The sequence below is a fragment of the Haplochromis burtoni genome, unplaced genomic scaffold (assembly GCF_018398535.1).
Source record: "Haplochromis burtoni strain Fernald_Lab_line unplaced genomic scaffold, NCSU_Asbu1 Contig_299, whole genome shotgun sequence".
In the NCBI taxonomy this organism is placed as follows: domain Eukaryota; kingdom Metazoa; phylum Chordata; class Actinopteri; order Cichliformes; family Cichlidae; genus Haplochromis; species Haplochromis burtoni.
Window position 1 is genome coordinate 720,316 of NW_024582660.1, and position 22,387 is coordinate 742,702.

The window sequence follows — 22,387 nt, forward strand, 5'->3', positions numbered from 1 at the left end:
TTGACAAACACCAACAACAATAAAAAAAAAAAGGTGGAATGATCACTGACAGAGCGGCTTGTTTACAGGAATAATTCTCCACACTGATTTTGGCTCCTCAGTCAGTCAAACATCTGTCGCTTTTTATTATGCCTGTAGTAATATGTATAAATGCACACAATTGTGTGGAAATCAATCTGCACATTGAAGCATGGCCTCCTCGGGCTTGTGGCTAGTGAAGCAGCTTGTGGCTAGTGAAGTCTCTGAGCCAATTAAACTGCATACAGCTCAACAGCCTGCAGGATTTAAACTCGGGTTCACCTTCAATTTAAGGAATCAGTGAAACAGGAGCTTGTTTTCTTCCTGACCATTATCAGGAATGGAGACACTGTGTCACAGCAAACAACAGCAATATACAAGCTCGAGGGGGGAGGGACCTCAAAGAATCAGCCGACCGACCAACCTTTATCAAATAAAAGCTGTCAGATTTTCTGGTTTTACAGTGGTATGGTCATGGTTACTGCAGCCTGCCCCACCCCACTGTTCTGTATGGACATGGAGGAACAAATGAGGGTTTTTAAGCTGAAATGGTTCCTCATTTAAAGCCCTGTGGTTCTCCACTCTGTTTGTAATACCACCAAGCAGAGAGAAGAGATTATTGTAAATAAAATGTCATTGTCAACTTTTTTTTTCTTTTACTCAACAGTTTTGTAATAACTGAATATTTTCTGATTAGCTAGAAACAACAATGCTTCTAGTGAAGCACAACAAAGTTAAACACAGTGAAGCTAGACTCCAGCACAGCCTCATTTAATGAGTAACTGAGACACAACAAATGTCCATCAGAATTCCCTCATACTCGCTGCATTTTGGCAAAGCTCAGTTACCTGAGACTGTCCTTTAGTGGGCGCGTTATGGTGAAATGCTCTGAAATTTAAAGAAATGTGAATAAGCTCACTGAGATGTAATCGTGAGCACCTTTGAGTGCTTTTATGTCTTTCTGTCTGCAAACATGATGAAGGTTAATTTAATGTTTTCTTGGTTCACAATTAACAAAAAGCCTTAGAACATAAACTGCACAATGGAAACTCCAAACAGAAAATCCAACTAAATACAACACATGAGACAAGAGACTAACAAAATAAAACAGGAAGTAACTAAAAGGGGCTATCTCATGCAGCAAAGAGGACTTAACAAGATGCAAGGGACACAGGAGGCAGGATAGAATAGCCCTTTGTTGTCATTGAAAATGTACAATGAAATTGTGGGTGCTCCACATCAACCATGCTGGAGTAAAATATGAATAGTAGACAGCAGGAATAAATAGCAAACAGCTTAAATACATACAATCATGAGGGGTATACACAATAGGCACACATTACAGAAGAAATTGCAAAAGGCAGTGCAAGGATGCAAATTACGCAAAAGAGTCCATGTGCGAGTGGTCTGAGTGGTGATGGTTACTCAGATGAAGGCTCCGATTGGTGAGGTGAGTGGGCAGGGGTGTGATGTGGGGGATAGTGTTTGTTGACAGTCCGAACAGCCCAGGGGAATACGCTGTTTTTAAGTCTGGAGGTGTGGGACCTGATTGACCTGAAGCACTAACCAGAGGACTGCAGGTCAAACATGTGGTGGGTGGGATGCAAGGCAAGTCATCATGGCCCTGGTTTTTCTGAGACAGGAGTATCTGGCAATGACCTCCAGGGGTGGCAGAAGGCAGCCAATGGTTTTTTTGAGCGGTGTTCATTACCTTCTGTGCAACCTTACTGTTCTCAGTAGTGGTCCAAGCATACCAAACACCCAGGCATCAGGCGAGCACGCTCTCCAGTGAGGCGTGCTAGGCTAGCAGCAGTTTCTGGTCCAGCTTTTTCTTCCTCAGGACACAGATGAAGTGCAGTTGCTGTTAGGCCTTCTTTACCAGGGTGTTGGTGTTGTGAGTCCAGGTGAAATTGACGGAGATGTGGGTGCCCAGAAACCTGAAGGTGGAGAAAGATTCCACCCGTTCTTCATTTATAATGGGAGGGGAGTAGACCTGTCTGAGCCTCCTGGAGTCCATTATGACTTCTTTGGGATATTCAGCTCAAGGTATTTTCTGAGCACCAGCGCAAAAAAAGGACAGGGGGATATTGAGGTGGTCCAGTTTGTTGGTAAGGATGTCTGGGATCATGGTGAGCTGTAGTCCATGAAAAGTCCTCATGTAGTCCTCGGGTAGTTCTTACTATTCCTAGATGTTTCAGTGCTCTTTGAAAAGTGATGGTTAACGATAACTGATAACTATTAGGGTTGTGCGCAACTAGTCAACTAATAGTTGTTCCTGTTACTAGTCGGTACCAGACATACTAGTCGTTTAATCTAATTGTTTACATTTTCTTTGATGCTTAATGCCAGTAAATTGTTGTATCTTAATGTTATGCAGCCATCTGCCACCAGATGGAAATTTGTTGGTGAGAAACACCAAAACTCCGGTAATCTCGGCCTGATGTTTTTCTTAACATTATCATTAGAATGAGATCACGGATCAAAACGGCAGAAATTAGCTTTCTTGCCCAAGGAGTCAACGACTGAGACTGTCCGAGCTGGGGCTCGAACCGGCAACCTTCCGATTACAAGGCGAACTCCCAACTCTTTGAGCCATGATCGCCCCTATATAGTACATGTAACATTCATTTTATCGTTTAATAAAATTCATCCAAACGTTTAGTAAAAAATATCAAGTTGAAAAGAGGTTTTTGATCTCAAATTTGTTTTCCACAAACTGATACTTTTAATAATAATGGATTGGATTTATATAGCGCTTTTCAAGGCACCCAAAGCGCTTTACAATGCCATTATTCACTCACACACACTGGTGGAGGGAGTAGGCGGTAGGGTAAAGTGTCTTGCCCAAGGACACAATGACCAGAGGAGATCGAACCGGCGACCTTCTGGTTACAGATGCGCTTCCCAAACCCCTGAGCCACGGTCGCCCCTTTTGTACATTGTACCTTGAGTTTAGCCTTTACGTTAGGGCAGCAGGGAAGCCCAGACCTCTTCGTCACCACCCCTTCCTCCTGGGAAACATTGAGCCTTTCTCAGGCCAGCCTGGGTGTAATCTCTCCAGCGTGTCCCAGTTCTATGCTGGTATGCTATCCTTATGGCAGGACATTTCTGCCTATAACACCTTGTCCTGGAGATGCCTGCCTCAGCTGGCTCCTTTCAATGTGGAGGATCAGCACCTGTAGTCCCTCCTTAATGACTGAATTCTTCACTCTATACCGAGAGAGAACCCTTCTACCCCACAGACACTTCACCTACTGCCTACTGGTGTTGGCCAGAAGGGCCGATGATGCGATATGGCAGCCTCGCCTCTGTCAGTCTGCCCCAGGGCAGCTGTGGCTACAACTGTAGCTTGCCTCCACCAGTGTGTGAATGGGTGGATGACTGGGTGTGTAAAGCGCTTTGGGGTCCCTAGGTGGGACTAGCAAAAGCGCTATACAAATACAGGCCATTTACCACTTGTATGCGCATAAATAAAAAATAATAAAATTATATCTGTAGTCAAAATGATGTCAGTTAAATTAAAATGAATTTCAGCCAGGCAAGTATCAAAAGACTGCACTTAGCACTTTGTTTTTACTGCACTACAAACCTCTTAACGTGTGTTTCAAGAGAAATACAATTAATAGAATATATAGAGAATACAATATTATTCTTTAATGGCAAATACTACATAGGCTTGGTGAAGGTTTGCTTTTTGTTAAAGGTTTATATTCATTTCTACTGTTGTCCTCCTTTCATCTATTAGGATTGTTTACTACCACCCCCTCATTTCCCCTCCCCTTCTCCTGTACCCCCATCCACCATCTCACACACCTCTGACGCAAATGCCCACTGATTGATGGCCGCTGACGGTGTTTCAGTGTATGTTGTGGATAAAAGCTGTTCAATCTAATAAAGAGCACACAGAGCAGCCTGTTTATCAGCACCATCAACACACTCGCATACACACTGAAGAAACACACACCGAAATCACAGTGGGACCTGGGCGTCCCGCTCCTGAGTCTGACTCTGGTTTTGATTATATTAGTGTTGGTTGACATATACGTGATAAATATAAGGACATATCTGTTTCTAAGGTACAGCCCTGTTTCCAAAAAATGCTCATTCCAAACATTAATAAAGTAGATGGTGATCCTTACACATTATTTATAGTCCACACAAAGCACGAGATTAACAGGCCCAGAAAAATAAAACACTACACAGATTTGGCTGCTTAGTTCCTTAAAAATGTTTTATTGTGGTTACAGATGCATGTGTTGGATTCCATTGTTTTTTTTGTTTGTTTGTTTGTTTGTTTGTTTGTTTTTTGGGGGGGGGGATAAGTGTTTTTATTTTGATTTATTTATTTACTTACTCTGAACAATCTTTTTAATGTTTTTATTATTCTATGTATATATGTATCATTTTTGTGATTGTGTGGAGGAGTGCAAGGGGTCTGTGTGGTGTAACTGAAAAAAATATCTCCCAAGGGAGACAAATAGTACGGAGCCCCTCTGATGACGTGGTCCAAAAAATAAATAAATTATGGCCACAAAATACTAATTCGTGCCGTCGAAATAGTATGACGTGCCCACGAAATACTTAATTGTGGCCACAAAATACTATTTCGAGGGCACGAAATAGGTATAACGTGCGCACGAAATGCTAATTTGTGGGCACGAATTGGGTATAACGTGGCAATGAATTACGCATTTGTGGCAACAAAATAGATAACGTGCGCACATCATATTGATACAATTCCTGGACAGCTGCGTAGAGACATAAGCATAAGAGTAGGCTAAACCTATACACCATGGACAGAGACAGTATGATTGAGTTTTTTTTTAGGCTGGGAATGAGCTACAAATGCATTTTGAAAAGCCTGCAATGCAAGGAACCATTATTACGGAGAGACATTTAAACGGGATATTATGAGCCCAGCTGCTTTACAGACGTAAGTACGACCTGGATGCCGGGATAGATTTTATTGTCAACCAACTGCAAGGGCCTGGGAAGGATCACGGTTATCGGTCAAGTGTTTCGTGCCCACAAATGAGCATTTCTTGCGCACGTTATACCCTCGAAATAGTATTTTGTGGCCACAATTTATTTATTTTTTGGACCATGTCATCAGAGGGGCTCAGTAAAATAGAGAGACTTTGACTTGTAACAGAAAACAGCACATGGCCGAAGTTTAGCTCGTTTTCCTCTGAGCTGTATCAGCTCATCTTTACCTCTCTGAAGAGACAGACTGTTGCAGAGTAAAGCAAGGGGTTTTTATTGTCTTTTCTTTTTGATAAAGCATATTGTTATGATTGGATCACGGGACCCATTAGTTATGCAGTTGGTGCCTTCCTCTGTGTTTCTACGTCAGTCACCTTTTTCACTCACATTTGTTTTTATACACCTCTCTGCATTTAATCATTAGTTATTAATCAGTCTCTGGCTGTCTTCCACAGCATGTCTTGTCCTGTCTTCTGGTTTATGCCTGTTAAAAGGGAATTTTAAAACTTTCTGTCTTTCATTAAAATTCAACCTGATAAGTCTTTGGACTTGTTTCAATTAAATTTGAGACCTGACAGAGTGTAAATGATTACATTGTTTTTAGCAGTCGGCCAAGTCTTTTGGAAACAGGGTTACAAAAATACTACAACAGAAATAGCACTGCGAGGAAACCAGGCTCGAGCTGTTCCAGTTTGAGAATGCAGTTGTAATTTATCCCAGTTTAGACTAGTTTTCAGGACTGACCTAACTGGTTCTTCATGGCAATTAGGAAATGCATAGAAAAACATTTAATTCCACTCCCTCCAACAGACGCTCTGACAGCCGAGTCATTATGGGACATGAAAGCTTGATCCTAAACTGGCTGGACCATCGATGGACGTCCTTCCCTGATCCACACCAATCGGCAGCACAGGATGGTAACCCAGTCCCCTCTGGAGAGTTTACGCTGCACATGGACCAACGTGTGTGTGTGTGGTTGTGGGTCAGAGTGCACCAGTGACATGGAAAGAGAACACTGGAGATCAGTGTGTTCACACTGTATATTAAAATAGGATCTAACCATGTTAGCTGATGAAGTGCTAATCTGCTGTGTTCTGTTCCTTTAAGCAGTTTTATTGTTTTTATGTAATTAAAAAAAAAATCAATGTCATGTTCGGTGTGTGCTGTAAATGAATGATAAACCAGGTGGAGATTTTTCCTGCCACCATGTTTGCTTGCTTAATAAAGTTACCCTGAGAGATTCACGTGTAGCGTTGTCTGCACCAGTCAGCAGGCTCACACTGTGCTTCACATCTGACTCACAGCTGCAGAGTGTTGGGGAGTAATGGAATACATGTACCGCCGTTACGTATTTAAAATACAAAATATGAGTAACTGTATTCCATTACAGTTACCATTTAAAAAGGTGGTATTCAGAATACAGTTACTTTGCTGAAATAAATGGATTACACGGTGGTCTTTTCCTGTTTCATATGTTAGGCTGTCCCCTCTCTATTTTTGGTAATTCCACGCCGGTGGAAACCCAAACAAAACACAGAGGCTCTAATGTCTGTGTCTCAATCTAGCGTCTCATAATGACGTGAGGAAATATTTTTAAAAATGATTTAATATGTAGGCAATAACAGAGTGTTACAGGCATCGACCCAGACAACAAAGTAAAGCTAGTTTTCAGCTACGAGCCCGACACGGAGCCCGATGTATTAGCCAGAGGCCCCTTTACTACGGTTCGGAGCCGCGGACCTGTTTTATATCCGTACGGAATAGTTTTCTATACGAGATCGCTGCAAAAAGTGCAGCCTCACCTAATGTCCACCCTACTATTACTCATTTTATATTAAGACTTAAAAATCTAGTTGTATTGGTATGGCGAGTAACCTTCAGTAATAGTAATAAATCACACAGCAATAGTACATTCATGTAGCTGTAAAAAAGCATGATAATATATGAAGTAATCCAAAGTATTCAGAATACGTTACTCTCATTGAGTAACGTATTCTGAATACATTACAAAATACATTTTGGGGCATGTATTCTGTAATCTGTAGTGGGATACATTTTAAAAGTAACCTTCACAACACTGACTGCAGATGAACAGGTTGGCCAGGTCTGTGAAGCCTTTCGTCCTCATTTCTTATGCATTATGAAACTTTATTATACATGACCAACTACACTCTCTCTTATACACACAAATATACACACACAGATCGGATTAGCGCTCATCTCCAGCTGAGTCCTGCTGTTATATCCTGTGGTGGACATTCGTTTTCTACACCTGGACCCCCGCCCCCAATCATGTTTGTAATCTTCTCCTCTCCTTCCTGTCTGCCCTGCTATCTTTTGCCCAGTCTGTTCTTCTGTTTGAATAGAATAGAATAGAATAGAATAGAATAGAATAGAATAGAATAGAATAGAAAAGCCCTTTATTGTCACTGTACATGGTACAACGAAATTGTAAGTGCTTCAAATCAACTATGCCGGAATAAAATATAAATCGAAGACAGCAGGAATAAACAGCGAATAGGAGAAATATATACAATCAAGAGCAAAATATACAAAAATAAGAAAGACATTGCAGACTGTTAATAATAATAATGGAGTGGATTTATATAGCACTTTTCAAGGTAACCAAAGCGCTTTACAATGCCACTATTCATTCACTCTCGCATTCATACACTGGTGGAGGCAAGCTACGGTTGTAGCCACAGCTGCCCTGGGGCAGACTGACAGAAGCGAGGCTGCCATTTCGCGCCATCGGCCCCTCTGGCCAACACCAGTAGGCAAGTAGGGTAAAGTGTCTTGCCCAAGGACACAACGACCAGGACAGAGAGCCCAGGGATCGAACCGGCGACCCCCTGAGCCACGGTCGCCCACGCAAAAAAACACTGCTGGCTTCCTCCCAGTAGGTGCATCTGTGGTATCAGTTTAAAAATCCTAAAATCTTCAGGAAAGTTGATCTTTGGCCTTCAGGTGACCAGAATTTGACCTCCTCTGAGATTTTTAATAGATGCACCTATGGTACCAATTTCAAAATTATTTTGTCACTTTGTTCTCGAGTCATTGCATTCACAAAATCTTTAGTGTCCTCGCCGCCTGTCCTGCATGATGTCAATAATACCCCCATCAAAATGCTGCATTTCTTAAAATGAGCTCTCAACTAAGATCTTTCAGATGTTAGAAAATAATATGAAAATCTTTTTTTTTAATTGTTTTTGTTAACAAGCTTAGAGGAAGAAGCGCACAAAAGAACAACAGGACATTAACATGCTTTACCCCCTGCAAATTCTTAGATTAATCATAAGCTGGAAAGCTGTTCATTTTCCAGCTTATGATTAATGTCATATTATGGTTCAGGATGACACTGAAGAGACCCTGTCCCTGATCTGTGCACTCAAAGGCTCCGCTTTCTCTATACCTAAATCTGCGAGCACCAAGTTACATCTGGAGCATGATAACTGTGTTATCTGTGTGTATTATGAACTGCCAGTGAACACTTTTTAACTAAAAACTTTTACAAACTTTAGACTTTAGATCAATGAATACCATACAGCTTGTTAGAACAAGAGGTGATTCTAGATCAACTGCAGGTGTGAATGTCTCTGTGTGTCAGCCCTGTGACGGACCGGTTATCTGTCCAGGTGCAACCTGTCTCTCGCATTGTGACAGCAGTGTTTTAACTTGAACTACCACTGGAGCCTCAGGCTGGACTTCAGTGACCTGAATCAACTTCTGTTGTCATTGTCGACATTAGCAACATGCATCCACCAACCACAGCTCATAAGGCATTGACAGGGTGATGAGGTGTGTGAAAGTTGTGCAGTTGCGTTTAGCCAGTGGGTGAGCAGGTGACCACATAGCAAGGAGAGCAGCCGACCAGGCTTGAGTCCAATCCTCTCTGTGTCTCCCCACTTTCCTGCCTATCTCCACTGCCACTATCCAATAAAGGCAAATCTAAAACCCAAAGCTTTAGTGTCGGTGTTTCTTTTCACTTGCATTTGATCTGATGTGTTCCTATGTTTCTTCGGCTTTTTCATACAGGATTGATTGGATTCCTATTCATGTCCAATCTTCAGTCTAAATGAATCCTAATTAAAACTCCAAAATGAGATTTTACTGGGACCCAGTACTGGGTGTCCATGACCTCTACTCTGAGTCCAACAATGACTCCGCCATAAAAACAACATCACACACAGGCAGCCAATCAGAGAGCCACGCGTGGTTTTCCAGTTAGTTAGAGAAGTCTACACCTGTGCTACTTTACTCAGTTACTTGTAGTGCACATACGATTTTCAGCCCAGTGCTGTGCTCTGATTAGTCACCTGCTGACAAATATCTGTGCTCACCTTTGATTGTCCTGTTCCACATCCTCCGGGTCACCTCATCTCCTCTGGGCCTCTGGACTGGTCCCAGTATTGGTCCCAGTCCCGGTCCTTGCAAATTCAGGGTCTCGTTCAGAGCATGAGCGTACAGTATCACCCCGTCGTAGAACCCTCCGGCAATCAGGTTGTACTGAGGGGACAAAGCATGTGATTGTTATAGATGAATATCAGTCTCTCACATATTTGAATAAAAATTTGAAATATCAGATTCAGTTAATCAATAAGGATTGTTATTTGTACCATAGAGTCTCTGATGGTGAAGTTGAACATCGCCTTTGCGTCTTTTTTCAGAGTTTTAACAAACTGAAGATATTCGGGATTCTGGGGCTGCAGATACGTCAGCACTTTCACACTCTGACGAAATCAATAACAAGCTAATCAATTGACCGGATCACTTTACATCAGTGAGCATCCTTTAAAATTTAACAATGAAAGAGCATCTTGTCTCACCCTGAAAGCGTTGCGAGCCGCATAGTCCTCCTGGTCTCCTCTGAACCAGGGCCTGATGGGAGCGCTCCCGTCCAGACCCTCAGCAAAAAGATCAATGAAGAAGAAGACATAGTCCTCCAGCTCCACCCCTTCCTTCCAGAATTGGACCATCAACGTCCTGAAGATGTCCCAGGAGCAGCACATGTACACAACTGAAGACAAAGAAGCAGCAATGTTATTCCATAAAGGAAAGGAACAGAGACAGCTGCCAACGCTTGATGGTAAATCTTTATTACACACTCCATGTGTGCTTCATGGTGTGACCTGCGTGGAAGCCTGGATAACAAAAGCCCCATTCCAGCCCATCAACAAGACTTCTCAATTTCCATGACTAATACTTTTCATCAATGACCATTTTTCTGATGAAAAAAAATAAATGTAATGGCAACCACCAGTGCTACCCCTCAGTCTCATAGTACACACACCTGTGCTGTAAGTTTGATACTCCAGAAGAGTCCTTCTCGAGGGTTGGGAATCAAGAACTGGTTCTTGTAGGAAACTGGTTCCCAGTAGTCCAATTCTTTGGAACTGTTAGTTTGCCTGCCTATCGATCCTACGTATCTGTTCTTGCACTCACACTACAATCAGCTGATTTCAGTTAAGGTGTCAGAGAGGGAAAATAGTGACGTAGTCACATTTATTTTTTTTGCACTAAAGGATGGAATAAATGGTAAAGTATCTGCATGCATGACAGAAACAACCGCATTATGCTGCTAACATAACATTGGTTCTTTGTAAGCATCTGCCCAGACAGCATGCTATTGCTAAGCCCGCCAACAACCCAGGGTGAATGCCAACCCCAGCAGCCAGACCCTTAACTTCAACATGTAAAAAAGAAAAAGATGAGCTGCAGCCTCCCTTTCTACCTGTTCACATTTCATGTTTTTGTGCTGGTTCGGTGTGAGATTGTAGCCTCTCAAGTTTATATTGTTAAATTGTGATTATGAGTGTTTCAGCTATTTTACAGAGTAACATGAAAGTAATGTAACGGGTAGTATAACAAATTACTTTCTCCTGGGAGTAATTAAGTAACATACTGCATTAGTTTTAAGAAAGGTGTTCTGTGTAATATGAGTAATAATGGCCTTTTTAACTCATTCACTGCCAGCCATTGGCAGTGAATGAGTCAATGGGTTTAACTCATTCACTGCGGCAGTGAATGAGTTAAACCCATTGACTCATTCACTGCAATTGATGGCTACAGACATCAAGGGCAGTGAATGAGTTAAGTAACAACACTGCACATATCAAAGAGGGGAAAAACCTCAACAAACATGCACAAACATTTGATCCACAGCATGCTATTAATTTGCATGAGCCTAATTTCTTTATTGCTGGTGGTGACTCTCAAAATGGAGCCAATGAGATAAGATGAGATAAGATGAGAGAAGATGATTGATAAAAGAATCGATAATGGAATCTGAATCGATAAATTCTTATCAATTCCCATCCCAATTCTCGAGTTATCACATTCACAAGATTTTCAGAAAACTTGGCCTCTGACCCTTGACCTTTAGGTTGAGGTCGCTGAGATGTGAACTCATCCGAGATTTAATTCTCAAGGTATCGCATTCACAAACTTAGTCCACACCTCCTGCGCACACTGTGGGGTGATTCTAGAGATGGGAGATCCAATCAGAGCTAATTAAGTTGCGTAGAAAGGCGGGACGAGTTTGAAGGCAATCCAATCAGAAAAAGAATCTCCTTGTACAGTAAGGTTAGGTGCAGTCATTTGATGAAAATCTCAATTCTTGAGAGGAAGAGAAGAGCAGACATATGGACAAATTTCACATATTATATCAATTTGTAAACCATGTGGAGCAACTCTCACTGCTAAAAACAACTCCTCAAACTTTAGATTTTAGTCACTGAATCAGCTTTAGATATAGTCTGCTATAATCTTATGATATATAGTCAACCAGAATTACCTTAAATCTAAGAAAAAACTGAGATGCCTAAATTAAGACTAAAATTAAATTGAAGTTTGGAGCCAAAGTCCAAGACTACAGCACCTGTCATGTCTCAAATCCTGCTGCTCATGTGCGAAATCTGACCTGTGGTGACTGATTTAAGCATGCAGATGTTAGGGACAGCCCAGAGCTGGTAACGTTCTCCTCTTCTTAGCAGACCCACATGTGTCCTTTCATGGGACAGATTTGGGCAGGAATAGAAATAAAGACAGATTCAATAAACTCTTCAAAGTTCATTTTCCTCAGAAAGGCTTTGCGCAACCTTTTTGTTGCAAACGTCTCAAAAAACCTAATTTGTTATAAAAAAAAATTTAATAAAATGAAAAAATAACACCCACACAACTTTCTGTAGCTCTTTCACCTTTCATAACCAGTCTTGGATTCATCTTCTAAAATCTGAAATCACATCTCATCATACCAAAGCAGCAGTCCATGACCCAGGCAGCACCTTTGAGAAGCAGAAAGGACAGAGCAAGCACCTCTCTGAAGTCAAAAAACTGAGATGTGTAAACATTACCCCATTATTTTGGGGTAATATTATTTGGGTGCGTGGCCTCTTTGACTGACAGGTGGATAGTGACACAGGCAGCTGTAGCTGCTAGCTGTCTGTTAGGATTCACCAGAACTGGACCTCTGGGCCATTTTTGTGCTTAAGAGACATTTTAACTTTCAACTTACTTTAACTTTAACTTACTTACTAACTTAGTTAATTTTGTATTTGCTGTTTGGTCAAGTGTGTAAGACGGATAAACACTGGAACAGCCTGTAAACACGTAGAAAAAAGAAGCCAGTTTCCTTTTGTTTCCCTCCCCACCATTGTTGGGTTTGAATCGCTACATTTGGGCGCACACTGAGGAGGGTTCATTTGCTCGCAGCTGGAAGACGCTGCCGTTAAAACAGCCCTATTATTTTTTCCGTTGGCTGCTTCTTTTAGCTTCAACCAACATTAGTAGCTAACTTACTCATGGGCAAATAAATCAATAAATAAATAGCTCTAGTAAAAACGATCAGTGAAAAACTCAGCCTATTGTTGATGGTCGATATTCGTCCAATCGCCCAACCTTACCATCCATCCATACATTTTCTTCCGCAATTGCGCAGTGACAGGGCTAACACACAGACAGTCAATCATTCACACTCACATTCACACCTATGTGCAATTTAGAATCACCAATTAACCTGACCTCACTGAATCCCACTGAACTGAAAGTTTTTTTAATGAAAAAATATTGTGATGTCAATTCTTTATAGCCCATACCACATTTAAATAACAGAAGCTGACCCAAAGTCCTTTAAAGACAGGCATATTTACATTCCAGGTCTCTAAAAAAATCCCAAATCAACATATAAAAAACTGTGTTAACTAATTATTGTGGATAGCTAAAATCATGGTGTTCATTAAAACGTGTTCAGAATTTGGCAAATGTACAATGATTCAGTTCATAAATGACTATCAGCTAGCACTGGCTGATAACTTAGCATGCCACTCTCTCCTGGTCATTTCCTGAAATAATAAACCAACATGGATGGTGCTTAGTGAAATCTTGGTTGGCTATCCGTCGTTTATATACTTCTTTCTCACCACTCCCACACTGTTGTGGGGTATTGTTGGGGTTCCTGATAAAAAACTGATGAGAACTTCATGGTCTGAATTTATTTTTTTCTCCAGAGAAATCAAGAATAAATGTGGGATGAGAAAAACAAAAACACCCCCCATCCCCCACCTTGCTATAACAGAGCCTGAAAATAATCAACTGTCAGAGAAAAAAGACAAATACCACCACCACCCAACCCCCTTCTGTCCACACAGTCCCCAAGGTGGACAAAAAAATGTGAATGCTGAGAATTTCACATGCGAAAGGCAGAAAGTCACATGTTGGTTTGTCTGCAGCCAAAAGTGCTTTTAATGGAAGCAGAAAAGAAAACAGGACTGACTGATTAATGCTGACACACACACACACACACACACACACACACTGAGGACTTACTTTATCCAGTGTTCATCTTAAAGTGTGATTTATCCTGTGAGCATTATGTCCATGTGACCATGGAAATAGATTCAAGCCCCAACTAAATGATACCTGATGATACCCTAGTAACAATGTTACTAACAGTTCTAATAACACAAGATATTTTTAGAGGCAGCAGCAGCACAAGATGGTGTGTTTCTGTGTGTACACACCTGTGTGTATGAGCACGCTTGTGTTCATAATGTTTCTCCATGTAGTGTACAATGGTGGGTGTGGGTTCAGAGGTAATTACTAGGACGTCCATGTTGCTGGGTGCAGCAGCTGGTGTTGGTTAAAGGACGATAGTGTGTCTGTGATGATGTCATCATGCCACACAGCTCTGATCTCGTGATCTAATTCACACTGTGACATCAGCGGGCGATGCAGGTCACTGCAAACATTTTCACGCAATCAGAGCAGCGTTTCAGTGATGCTTACAATAAAAACGTGCTGACGGCGAGGAGCAGAAACACAGCAAACAGGCTCACTTCTGCTTCTTCTTCTGTACTAAATTACAGACTGATTGTTTACATGTGTGTTCAGCAAACACACACACAGACACACATTTGTTTTCTGTACTTGTAGACCCTCACTCACATCATTACCCACAAACTGAACCTGATATCATGCAAAGCATTTCCAGCTCCAGCTGTGTTTCAGTCACCTTCAGCAGCCAGTGCTGCCCAAACACCATGAACACGCTTGTCATTGATTGAAGACTAAGCTAAATGACTGACACTTCCAGTCTGACCACCGCTGACTGCAAATCAAAGTCCAAAGCAGCGATCTGCATGTATCGCTCATGAACTAATTTCCATTAATAAGTTAGAGACTGAAAATATAATTTTCCTCTAAAATGATGTTTGAAATGTCACGCAAAGGTCCCCACAGGACTGTCCCCACTCCAAGGTCTTAAAATGAAATTACTCCTCACAAACATGTAGGAGCACCCAAACACACAGAGGTGAAGTCAGTCATTAACCAGTGAGGATAAAAATCTCAGAATAATTAACCATCATTTAACAAGGAGAACAACAATAAGGCAGGGAGGAAAGGAAAGGAGGAAGGAGGAGTGTCATGAAGGAAAAACAATCAGTGACACGAGAGCAAATGAAGCATCTGACCACAGCTTTTCATCTGATGAAAGAATGAAAGAACAAAGAATGAAAAGAAAAAAACTCAGTCAAGGAAGGAAGCAAAAAGGAAAACCGGAAAATAAAAGAACAAAATGAATGAAGAAAATAATGCTAAATCAGTTGAAGTGTCTGAAGAAGAAATGAAAAAGAAGCAAGGCTGGAGGAGTTGAAACTAGGCATCAAAAGCAGCTGAAAAGCCATCTTTCGCAAGATCATGGATCACCTCAGCTAAAAGGAATGGCATGAAGAAGAGAACGTAAAAGAATAAGTAACCTTGAGATGTCTGCTTCTAAAGAGTGAGCAGAAACAGCGTAGCTTTTAAGCAGTTAATTTTAGAGAAAAGGACGAACAGAAAGCAGTGGGATGAGGACAACAACAACTGTTAAAACATGAGGAATGAAAGCAGCAGAAGAAGAATATGACCTCGGCCATTGTCACGGATATCCTGGACCATCGACTTGTAGTTGACGTCGCCCTGGATGACGTGGTCGTGGACAGTGATGTTACGTTTGCCCAGCAGCTCATACAGCCCCTCCACAGCGAAGTAGCACAGCGGATCATCATTGGAGTCCCTGTTGTCACTGAAGATGACCGTGGCGTGCCGCTGCCAGCCAAACATCTCCTGGATCCTGACACCAAACTCACCCAGCTTTTTGTGAGTGGGGCCCGTGTTGGTGACCGCAGCGTACAGATTGAAGCCGATTGCTCGGGCACCAGCTGTCACCATGGGAACATCCCAGTGGGTGGTAAAGCGGGCAACAGGTGAGGATGAGTAGTCGCAGCCGGGTCCAATGAAGGCCCAGGGGTCGTGGGACAGCTTGAGGTCGACGGCTACAAGCGGCGCTATGGAGTCTGAGCAAAAGCCGTCGCGGCTCTCTGAGCTGCCATAAACTAGCCGCAGCTTCAGACCTGGTAGCAACCAGGGGTCAGAGTTCACCTGCTGTAATGCCTGGTAGATGGCGGGCGCAACCCGAGGCCATGCCCATGCATAGTTAGTGTTAGTCAGAGGCAAGATGGCTGCCAGGGTGACCTCCTGAAGATCCTCCGTTCTGTTGTCAGCAGTTAGAGAGGTTGCAGCTGATTGGGCAGGAAGCAGGACCAGGAAGAGCAAGGGACAGGCCCAGGGCAGCATGATGAAGAGGCGTTAATAGCCTGTCAGACGAGCTGTGGGGAAAATATAACACAGTGTTAATCAGCGTGTCCTGTAGAGAAAACTCAAAACAAACCTTTATTCATCAGAACAGCTACTGAAACTTGAAGCTGCTGGGAATTCTGGAAAGTCTGTGCGAGTTTCCGTGTGGGATCATTGAGTGGGATCTATCCATCCTTCACGTGGCCATGTGTTTGCAGACATGAAGCTGAAGTCCTCCACTGGGCCGGTCCAAGATAATTGCTTGTTAAACAGCAGCCTGACCATGTTTACCGTTTGATTAATGAGTAATGTGAGTGACAATTAGATCTAATCTGCTGCTGTGAGAGTCAGTGAAGCAGTCACACTCTTACAGTCCATCTGTTCCTGGTAACACAGAGCCGTAAAACCGAACAGAGGTGAATGATAAGAGTAAGGTGTGAGGGAAAGGCCAACTAAAGAGTGAAGAGAGAACACATCAGAGTTCAGGGTCCTGTGAATAAAATGAGTTGTTGTCTTTAAAAGCTAAACGAACGCATGGGAGAAGTCTGACTGCATGTTAGGGTTAGGGTTTCATCAAACTCCAAATCCTCCCCGGCTTCCTAGTCCCTTTTGATCAGAGCTGCAGAGCTATGTGACTCCTTTCAACAGACCACGGAGTTAATCTGAACATCTTCATCAGCTTCTTCCTCACATTTTTCTGCTCTACCTGGGTTTCCTTTGTCATCTTTCTCTGTACCTCATTTATACAGTCCTGTGATAGGGTAACACCTGCGTGAGGAAGCAGATGTGCACGGTTTATCCATTAGATTCCATAATAAAAGCCTCACTGACATATGGACATACAGTTTCTGTACTGCAAAGCTAACAGGGCTTTTAATTTGAAATAAATGCAGAAAATGTTGAGTTGAGTCACTTTAACAAGGTAGGAGAGAATTAAAAATACTAAAACAGGTCTAATTCATCCCATAAAATACAAGGAATGAGGTAAGCAGAGGTCAAAGACAACACAATGTTAATGGTGTCAGCGTTAGTTCGTCAGCTGTTCCAAACAACGAGAGGATCCTTTTCTCGTCTTCTCATCTTTAACAGTTAGCGAACAAAGAAGAGAGAAACAAAACTGAGGTCACGGTGAAGTTTGAAGCCAGGTGGTGTGGCTCCATGACTGGAATCAGTCCACTCGCATTATAGCAACTTGACAGCTCGGATCATTTCATTTGACTTAATTGGCTCTCTTTCATCAAATGCACTCCAGGGATGACTGAATTTCAAGGAGAATGAATAAATAAGCTCCAAAATATGTACCTGATGTTTTATTCAGTAAGAATTGAAACCAGGTCTGCCAGTCCAGGGTGAAAGAAAATGGATGGATTTAAAACTAGGGACTGAGATCATGAACTCATCAGGAAAGTGTGTACTGAGCTCGGCGATCAAGTGAGGAGTGGGCTCATTTTCCCCTAGACTTCTGTATAATCAGACCAAAGCAGTTGCACCCTGCTGGACATTAGAGTGCTTCTGCATTGGCGTCAAGCTTCAGATGCAGTACCAGTATCTGCACCAGGGATGTCAAACCCTTCATTCCTGAGCCACTTACCATTCAAATTCATCAGCTGTGCTGGTTGAGTAAAACCACTCCCTAATAACTCTTGATGCATGCTCAATCATCTGGACTTAGTTTTATTAGTGGGAGAAACGTTTCATCACTCATCCAAGTGACTTCTTCAGTCTCAGCTGTAGGTTTCCCCAATCTTTTAAACAGTACATTTGCATAATGACTCAAACTAACTCCACTGGTGAACAATGGGCTGTAAGGTCAGTTTCTTGACGAGCTGAACAAGAGTGACAAAATGTTTCTCCCACTGGAAATGCTACGGCCAGATCAACAGAATTGGGCTCTCCCTAATAACTTTGAAATCTCCTTTATTTCATTTTCTTTAAGTAAAGGGTTATGGTTGTTATGGTGATGTTAATTTGTCTATGATTCCACACATTTAGAGTACAGATGATCTGGTCTCTTCGGCTTTCAGCCTACATGACTCACACCTGTTGTTGAGCTGTTGACCAAAATGTAGGTCCCACTTTAAACTCAAGAATCCATCAAAACGCCCTCACATCCCAGTTTTGAAATGCAGCGTGTGTTTCTGGGTCTGTCCAAATGGTGGGAGGTAGCACAAAGCAATATGATGTGTGGTGTTAAAATGCGTGCATAGCTTCTCTGTATGTGGAAACACAAAATCAGACTTTAATCACCACATTTCTCCATACATATGAGTGCATGAATAAATCTCTGACAGCAGGCTGCTGTGAAAAAAGGCAGCAGGAAATCTGACAGGAAGAAGAAGTATAGGCCAGCTTCAGTCAGGCTGAAGTGTCTTTAACACATCAGGATTTTTGATGCTGATTAAAACTTTACTGTCCAGAGATGGAGGTAAAACACACTCAGCCACCCGGTCTGTGTGTGTGTGCCATTGTTGTGAACCGTCTTCAGTCTTATATAAGTGTTGTTGCAACATCAGTGAGACTCAAACACATCACTCACGGAACAAAGAGCTGTCAGCACTCAGGTCTGTTTCTAAACTTTCAGCTTCTTTAGGATCAGGATGTGTGCACACATCAAACCTCATACAAAAAAAATACACTTTCTCACTTTCATTCTGAGGTGACTGTCCATCTGACCATTGAGTGTCTGTGTGTCCGTCTGTGTGCTTCACATATCATTTTTATTATTATTAATAATACTATTGTTATGTAAAACAGTCAATGACATCGTGGATGTCAAATGCATCATTCTCGCGATCGATTATGAATATTTTGTCCCCTCATGCCCATCCAGTCTCTCAGATGATCGCCCTTCCCTCAGCCTGGTTCTACCGGAGGTTTCTTTCTGTTCAAAGGGAGTTTTTCCTTTCCAGTGTCGCCAAGTGCTTAATGGTTGCTTTCACTGTTTTATTGCTGTTGTGATTTGGCGATGTATAAATCAAGTTGAACTGAATGTATTCTTAATGGTGGGCTGTTTTGTCTGAAGGCAGATAGACTTCGGTTAAAATGAAGAAGGAAAATCAGAGTCTTCGTTCATTTGAAAGCGTAACCAGGACAGAGACTAAGAAAACAACTAAAAATAACTTTCTGCTCGATTAACTGCTTATTAACTCGCGGCGCCTTTCTCCTGTGTAAGTTCATCAATAGAGGAGCGGCTGACGTTGTTTTACCTGTTCGGCGCTCAGCGCAGCTCCGTGTGTCCGCAGGACGACATCCAGCTGTTTTCAGCGGCAGCTCGTGCGGAGGAGGAAGCCTCGTGAACACTCGGTGGGAACTCTGTCTCACCGGAGGCTCACCGGAGGCTCGCGCCCCGCTGCTGCCGGCGCGTTTCCGCTTCTCCGCGCTCACACACCATCCCGGTGATAATCCAGCCTCCCGCCGTGCGCGCACACTGAGGGGGTGTGGAGGGTAAGAGGGCAGTCCTGAAAACGCGAACTGAAGCGCGTGCTTGAACCTACGTGTATTCAGTTACCAAAGTGACACAGGCTATATATGTGTGCTCGCAGTACTCCCTCCTCGCCGTGCTCTGCGCATAGGTAGGCCTGATAGGCTGAAATATTACTTTTAATCAAAAACTTTATATAAATAAGCTGCTCTGCGACGTGAGCATGTGGATATGGAGCCCCCTGGTGGCTGCCTGCAGCTATGACAAAACGTCCGTAAGTTGGTTTTATTGATTGGATACCGGCACTAGTCAGTTGATTAGTTAGATTGAACCCCAAGTAAAATGACTGAGGTTGAGGGTGATTATGGATTATAGACAGATGATTGTAAAAGTAAAAGTTCAACTGTCATAGAATTATCTAACATCAGTTAAGTTAAATGATTGATCAGTTTCTCATCAAACTTCCAGCATCTCTGAACTCACTGCTAACCTTTGACCTCTTTGCAAGGAGAGATTTTAGATTAAAGTTCATTAACAGCCACACATGACGTCACACTACAAGTCTGTTATTGTCCATAAAGTTCACGCACAACACATATATAGAGAACCAAAGAATGTGTGTGTGTGTGTGTGTGTGTGTGTGTGTGTGTGTGTGTGTGTGTGTGTGTGTGTGTGTGTGTGTGTGTGTGTGTGTGTGTGTGTGTGTGTGTTTTAACAGGATACACCCGGTATACCAGGAAGTCACTTGGAAACACACAAACTCTCCCTCTCTGTACCTCTTCCTGGAAATGATCACCACCCACCCTCATACTCAGACTCTCTTGCTCTCTTTCTCACATGTGTCCTGCCTTCCTCCCACTCTCTCCTGTTAATGAAAACACACATTAATGTTTCTCTTATTTGACTGTAAAGGTCACACTTGAACACAGCAAGTCGACTCTAAAGGAAGTCAGTAAATACAGTTAAGGTGAGCTGTTTCCTCCTTTTATTCTTCTGATTCTGTTAGAGAAGCTTTGCATGATTCCGTATTCAGAATAATCCTTCTGTGTCTGATTCTGGGTTATAGTGCGGCCTCTTCCTCTCTTTTGATTGGTTGTTCTCTGCCAACAGAACCTTGTAAGTATTATATTGTGCTGTGTCTACTGGAGAAAAAAAGACAACATGAAGCTACTGAAAACATGATTTGTGGTTGTTGGTTTGGACTGAACTGGTACAGCTGAAGGCTCAGCTTCATACTGGGATCTTGTGATTCCTGTATGAAGTGAACGCTGATCTGAAAATAGAAACTTTATCTTTTTTTTTCTTCCTTCATACATGTAAACAAACTATGATTAGATGACTGTGAGGATATCCTCTCTGTGTGATATCATACAGCCAGGGTCGCCAGAAGAGGATTGGGGGGAGGGGGGGGGGGGGGGCACTGGTACACCCCTAGCAAGGCTGTTATTAGTTGGTATTATTTTAATAAACATGAGGTTAGAGAGAGAGGCAAGACACCCTACAGTGAGTTGAAACATTAACCATTATTTATTCCTGCATATACTATTTTGCCATTCGTATTGTGTCACTTTTACAGGGAGTGCAGAATTATTAGGCAAGTTGTATTTTTGAGGAATAATTTTATTATTGAACAACAACCATGTTCTCAATGAACCCAAAAAACTCATTAATATCAAAGCTGAATGTTTTTGGAAGTAGTTTTTAGTTTGTTTTTAGTTTTAGCTATTTTAGGGGGATATCTGTGTGTGCAGGTGACTATTACTGTGCAGAATTATTAGGCAACTTAACAAAAAACAAATATATACCCATTTCAATTATTTATTTTTACCAGTGACACCAATATAACATCTCCACATTCACAAATATACATTTCTGACATTCAAAAACAAAACAAAAACAAATCAGCGACCAATATAGCCACCTTTCTTTGCAAGGACACTCAAAAGCCTGCCATCCATGGATTCTGTCAGTGTTTTGATCTGTTCACCATCAACATTGCGTGCAGCAGCAACCACAGCCTCCCAGACACTGTTCAGAGAGGTGTACTGTTTTCCCTCCTTGTAAATCTCACATTTGATGATGGACCACAGGTTCTCAATGGGGTTCAGATCAGGTGAACAAGGGGCCATGTCATTAGTTTTTCTTCTTTTATACCCTTTCTTGCCAGCCACGCTGTGGAGTACTTGGACGCGTGTGATGGAGCATTGTCCTGCATGAAAATCATGTTTTTCTTGAAGGATGCAGACTTCTTCCTGTACCACTGCTTGAAGAAGGTGTCTTCCAGAAACTGGCAGTAGGACTGGGAGTTGAGCTTGACTCCATCCTCAACCCGAAAAGGCCCCACAAGCTCATCTTTGATGATACCAGCCCAAACCAGTACTCCACCTCCACCTTGCTGGCGTCTGAGTCGGACTGGAGCTCTCTGCCCTTTACCAATCCAGCCACGGGCCCATCCATCTGGCCCATCAAGACTCACTCTCATTTCATCAGTCCATAAAACCTTAGAAAAACCAGTCTTGAGATATTTCTTGGCCCAGTCTTGACGTTTCAGCTTGTGTGTCTTGTTCAGTGGTGGTCGTCTTTCAGCCTTTCTTACCTTGGCCATGTCTCTGAGTATTGCACACCTTGTGCTTTTGGGCACTCCAGTGATGTTGCAGCTCTGAAATATGGCCAAACTGGTGGCAAGTGGCATCTTGGCAGCTGCACGCTTGACTTTTCTCAGTTCATGGGCAGTTATTTTGCGCCTTGGTTTTTCCACACGCTTCTTGCGACCCTGTTGACTATTTTGAATGAAACGCTTGATTGTTCGATGATCACGCTTCAGAAGCTTTGCAATTTTGAGACTGCTGCATC

General features: G+C 42.4%; 1 protein-coding gene across 1 annotated transcript in view; it reads right to left on the bottom strand.

The window, feature by feature from the left end:
• npr1a (natriuretic peptide receptor 1a) overlaps positions 1 to 19,683 on the bottom strand; it is a gene marked incomplete in the record, with an annotated part of 37,463 nt that extends 17,780 nt beyond the window's left edge. Inside the window, 5 exon segments of the mRNA XM_005940994.3 lie at positions 9,342 to 9,507; positions 9,618 to 9,731; positions 9,828 to 10,018; positions 15,405 to 16,145; positions 19,320 to 19,683. Coding sequence (XP_005941056.2) covers positions 9,342 to 9,507; positions 9,618 to 9,731; positions 9,828 to 10,018; positions 15,405 to 16,113 — 1,180 coding nt within the window.
• Positions 19,684 to 22,387: the final 2,704 nt, after the last annotated feature.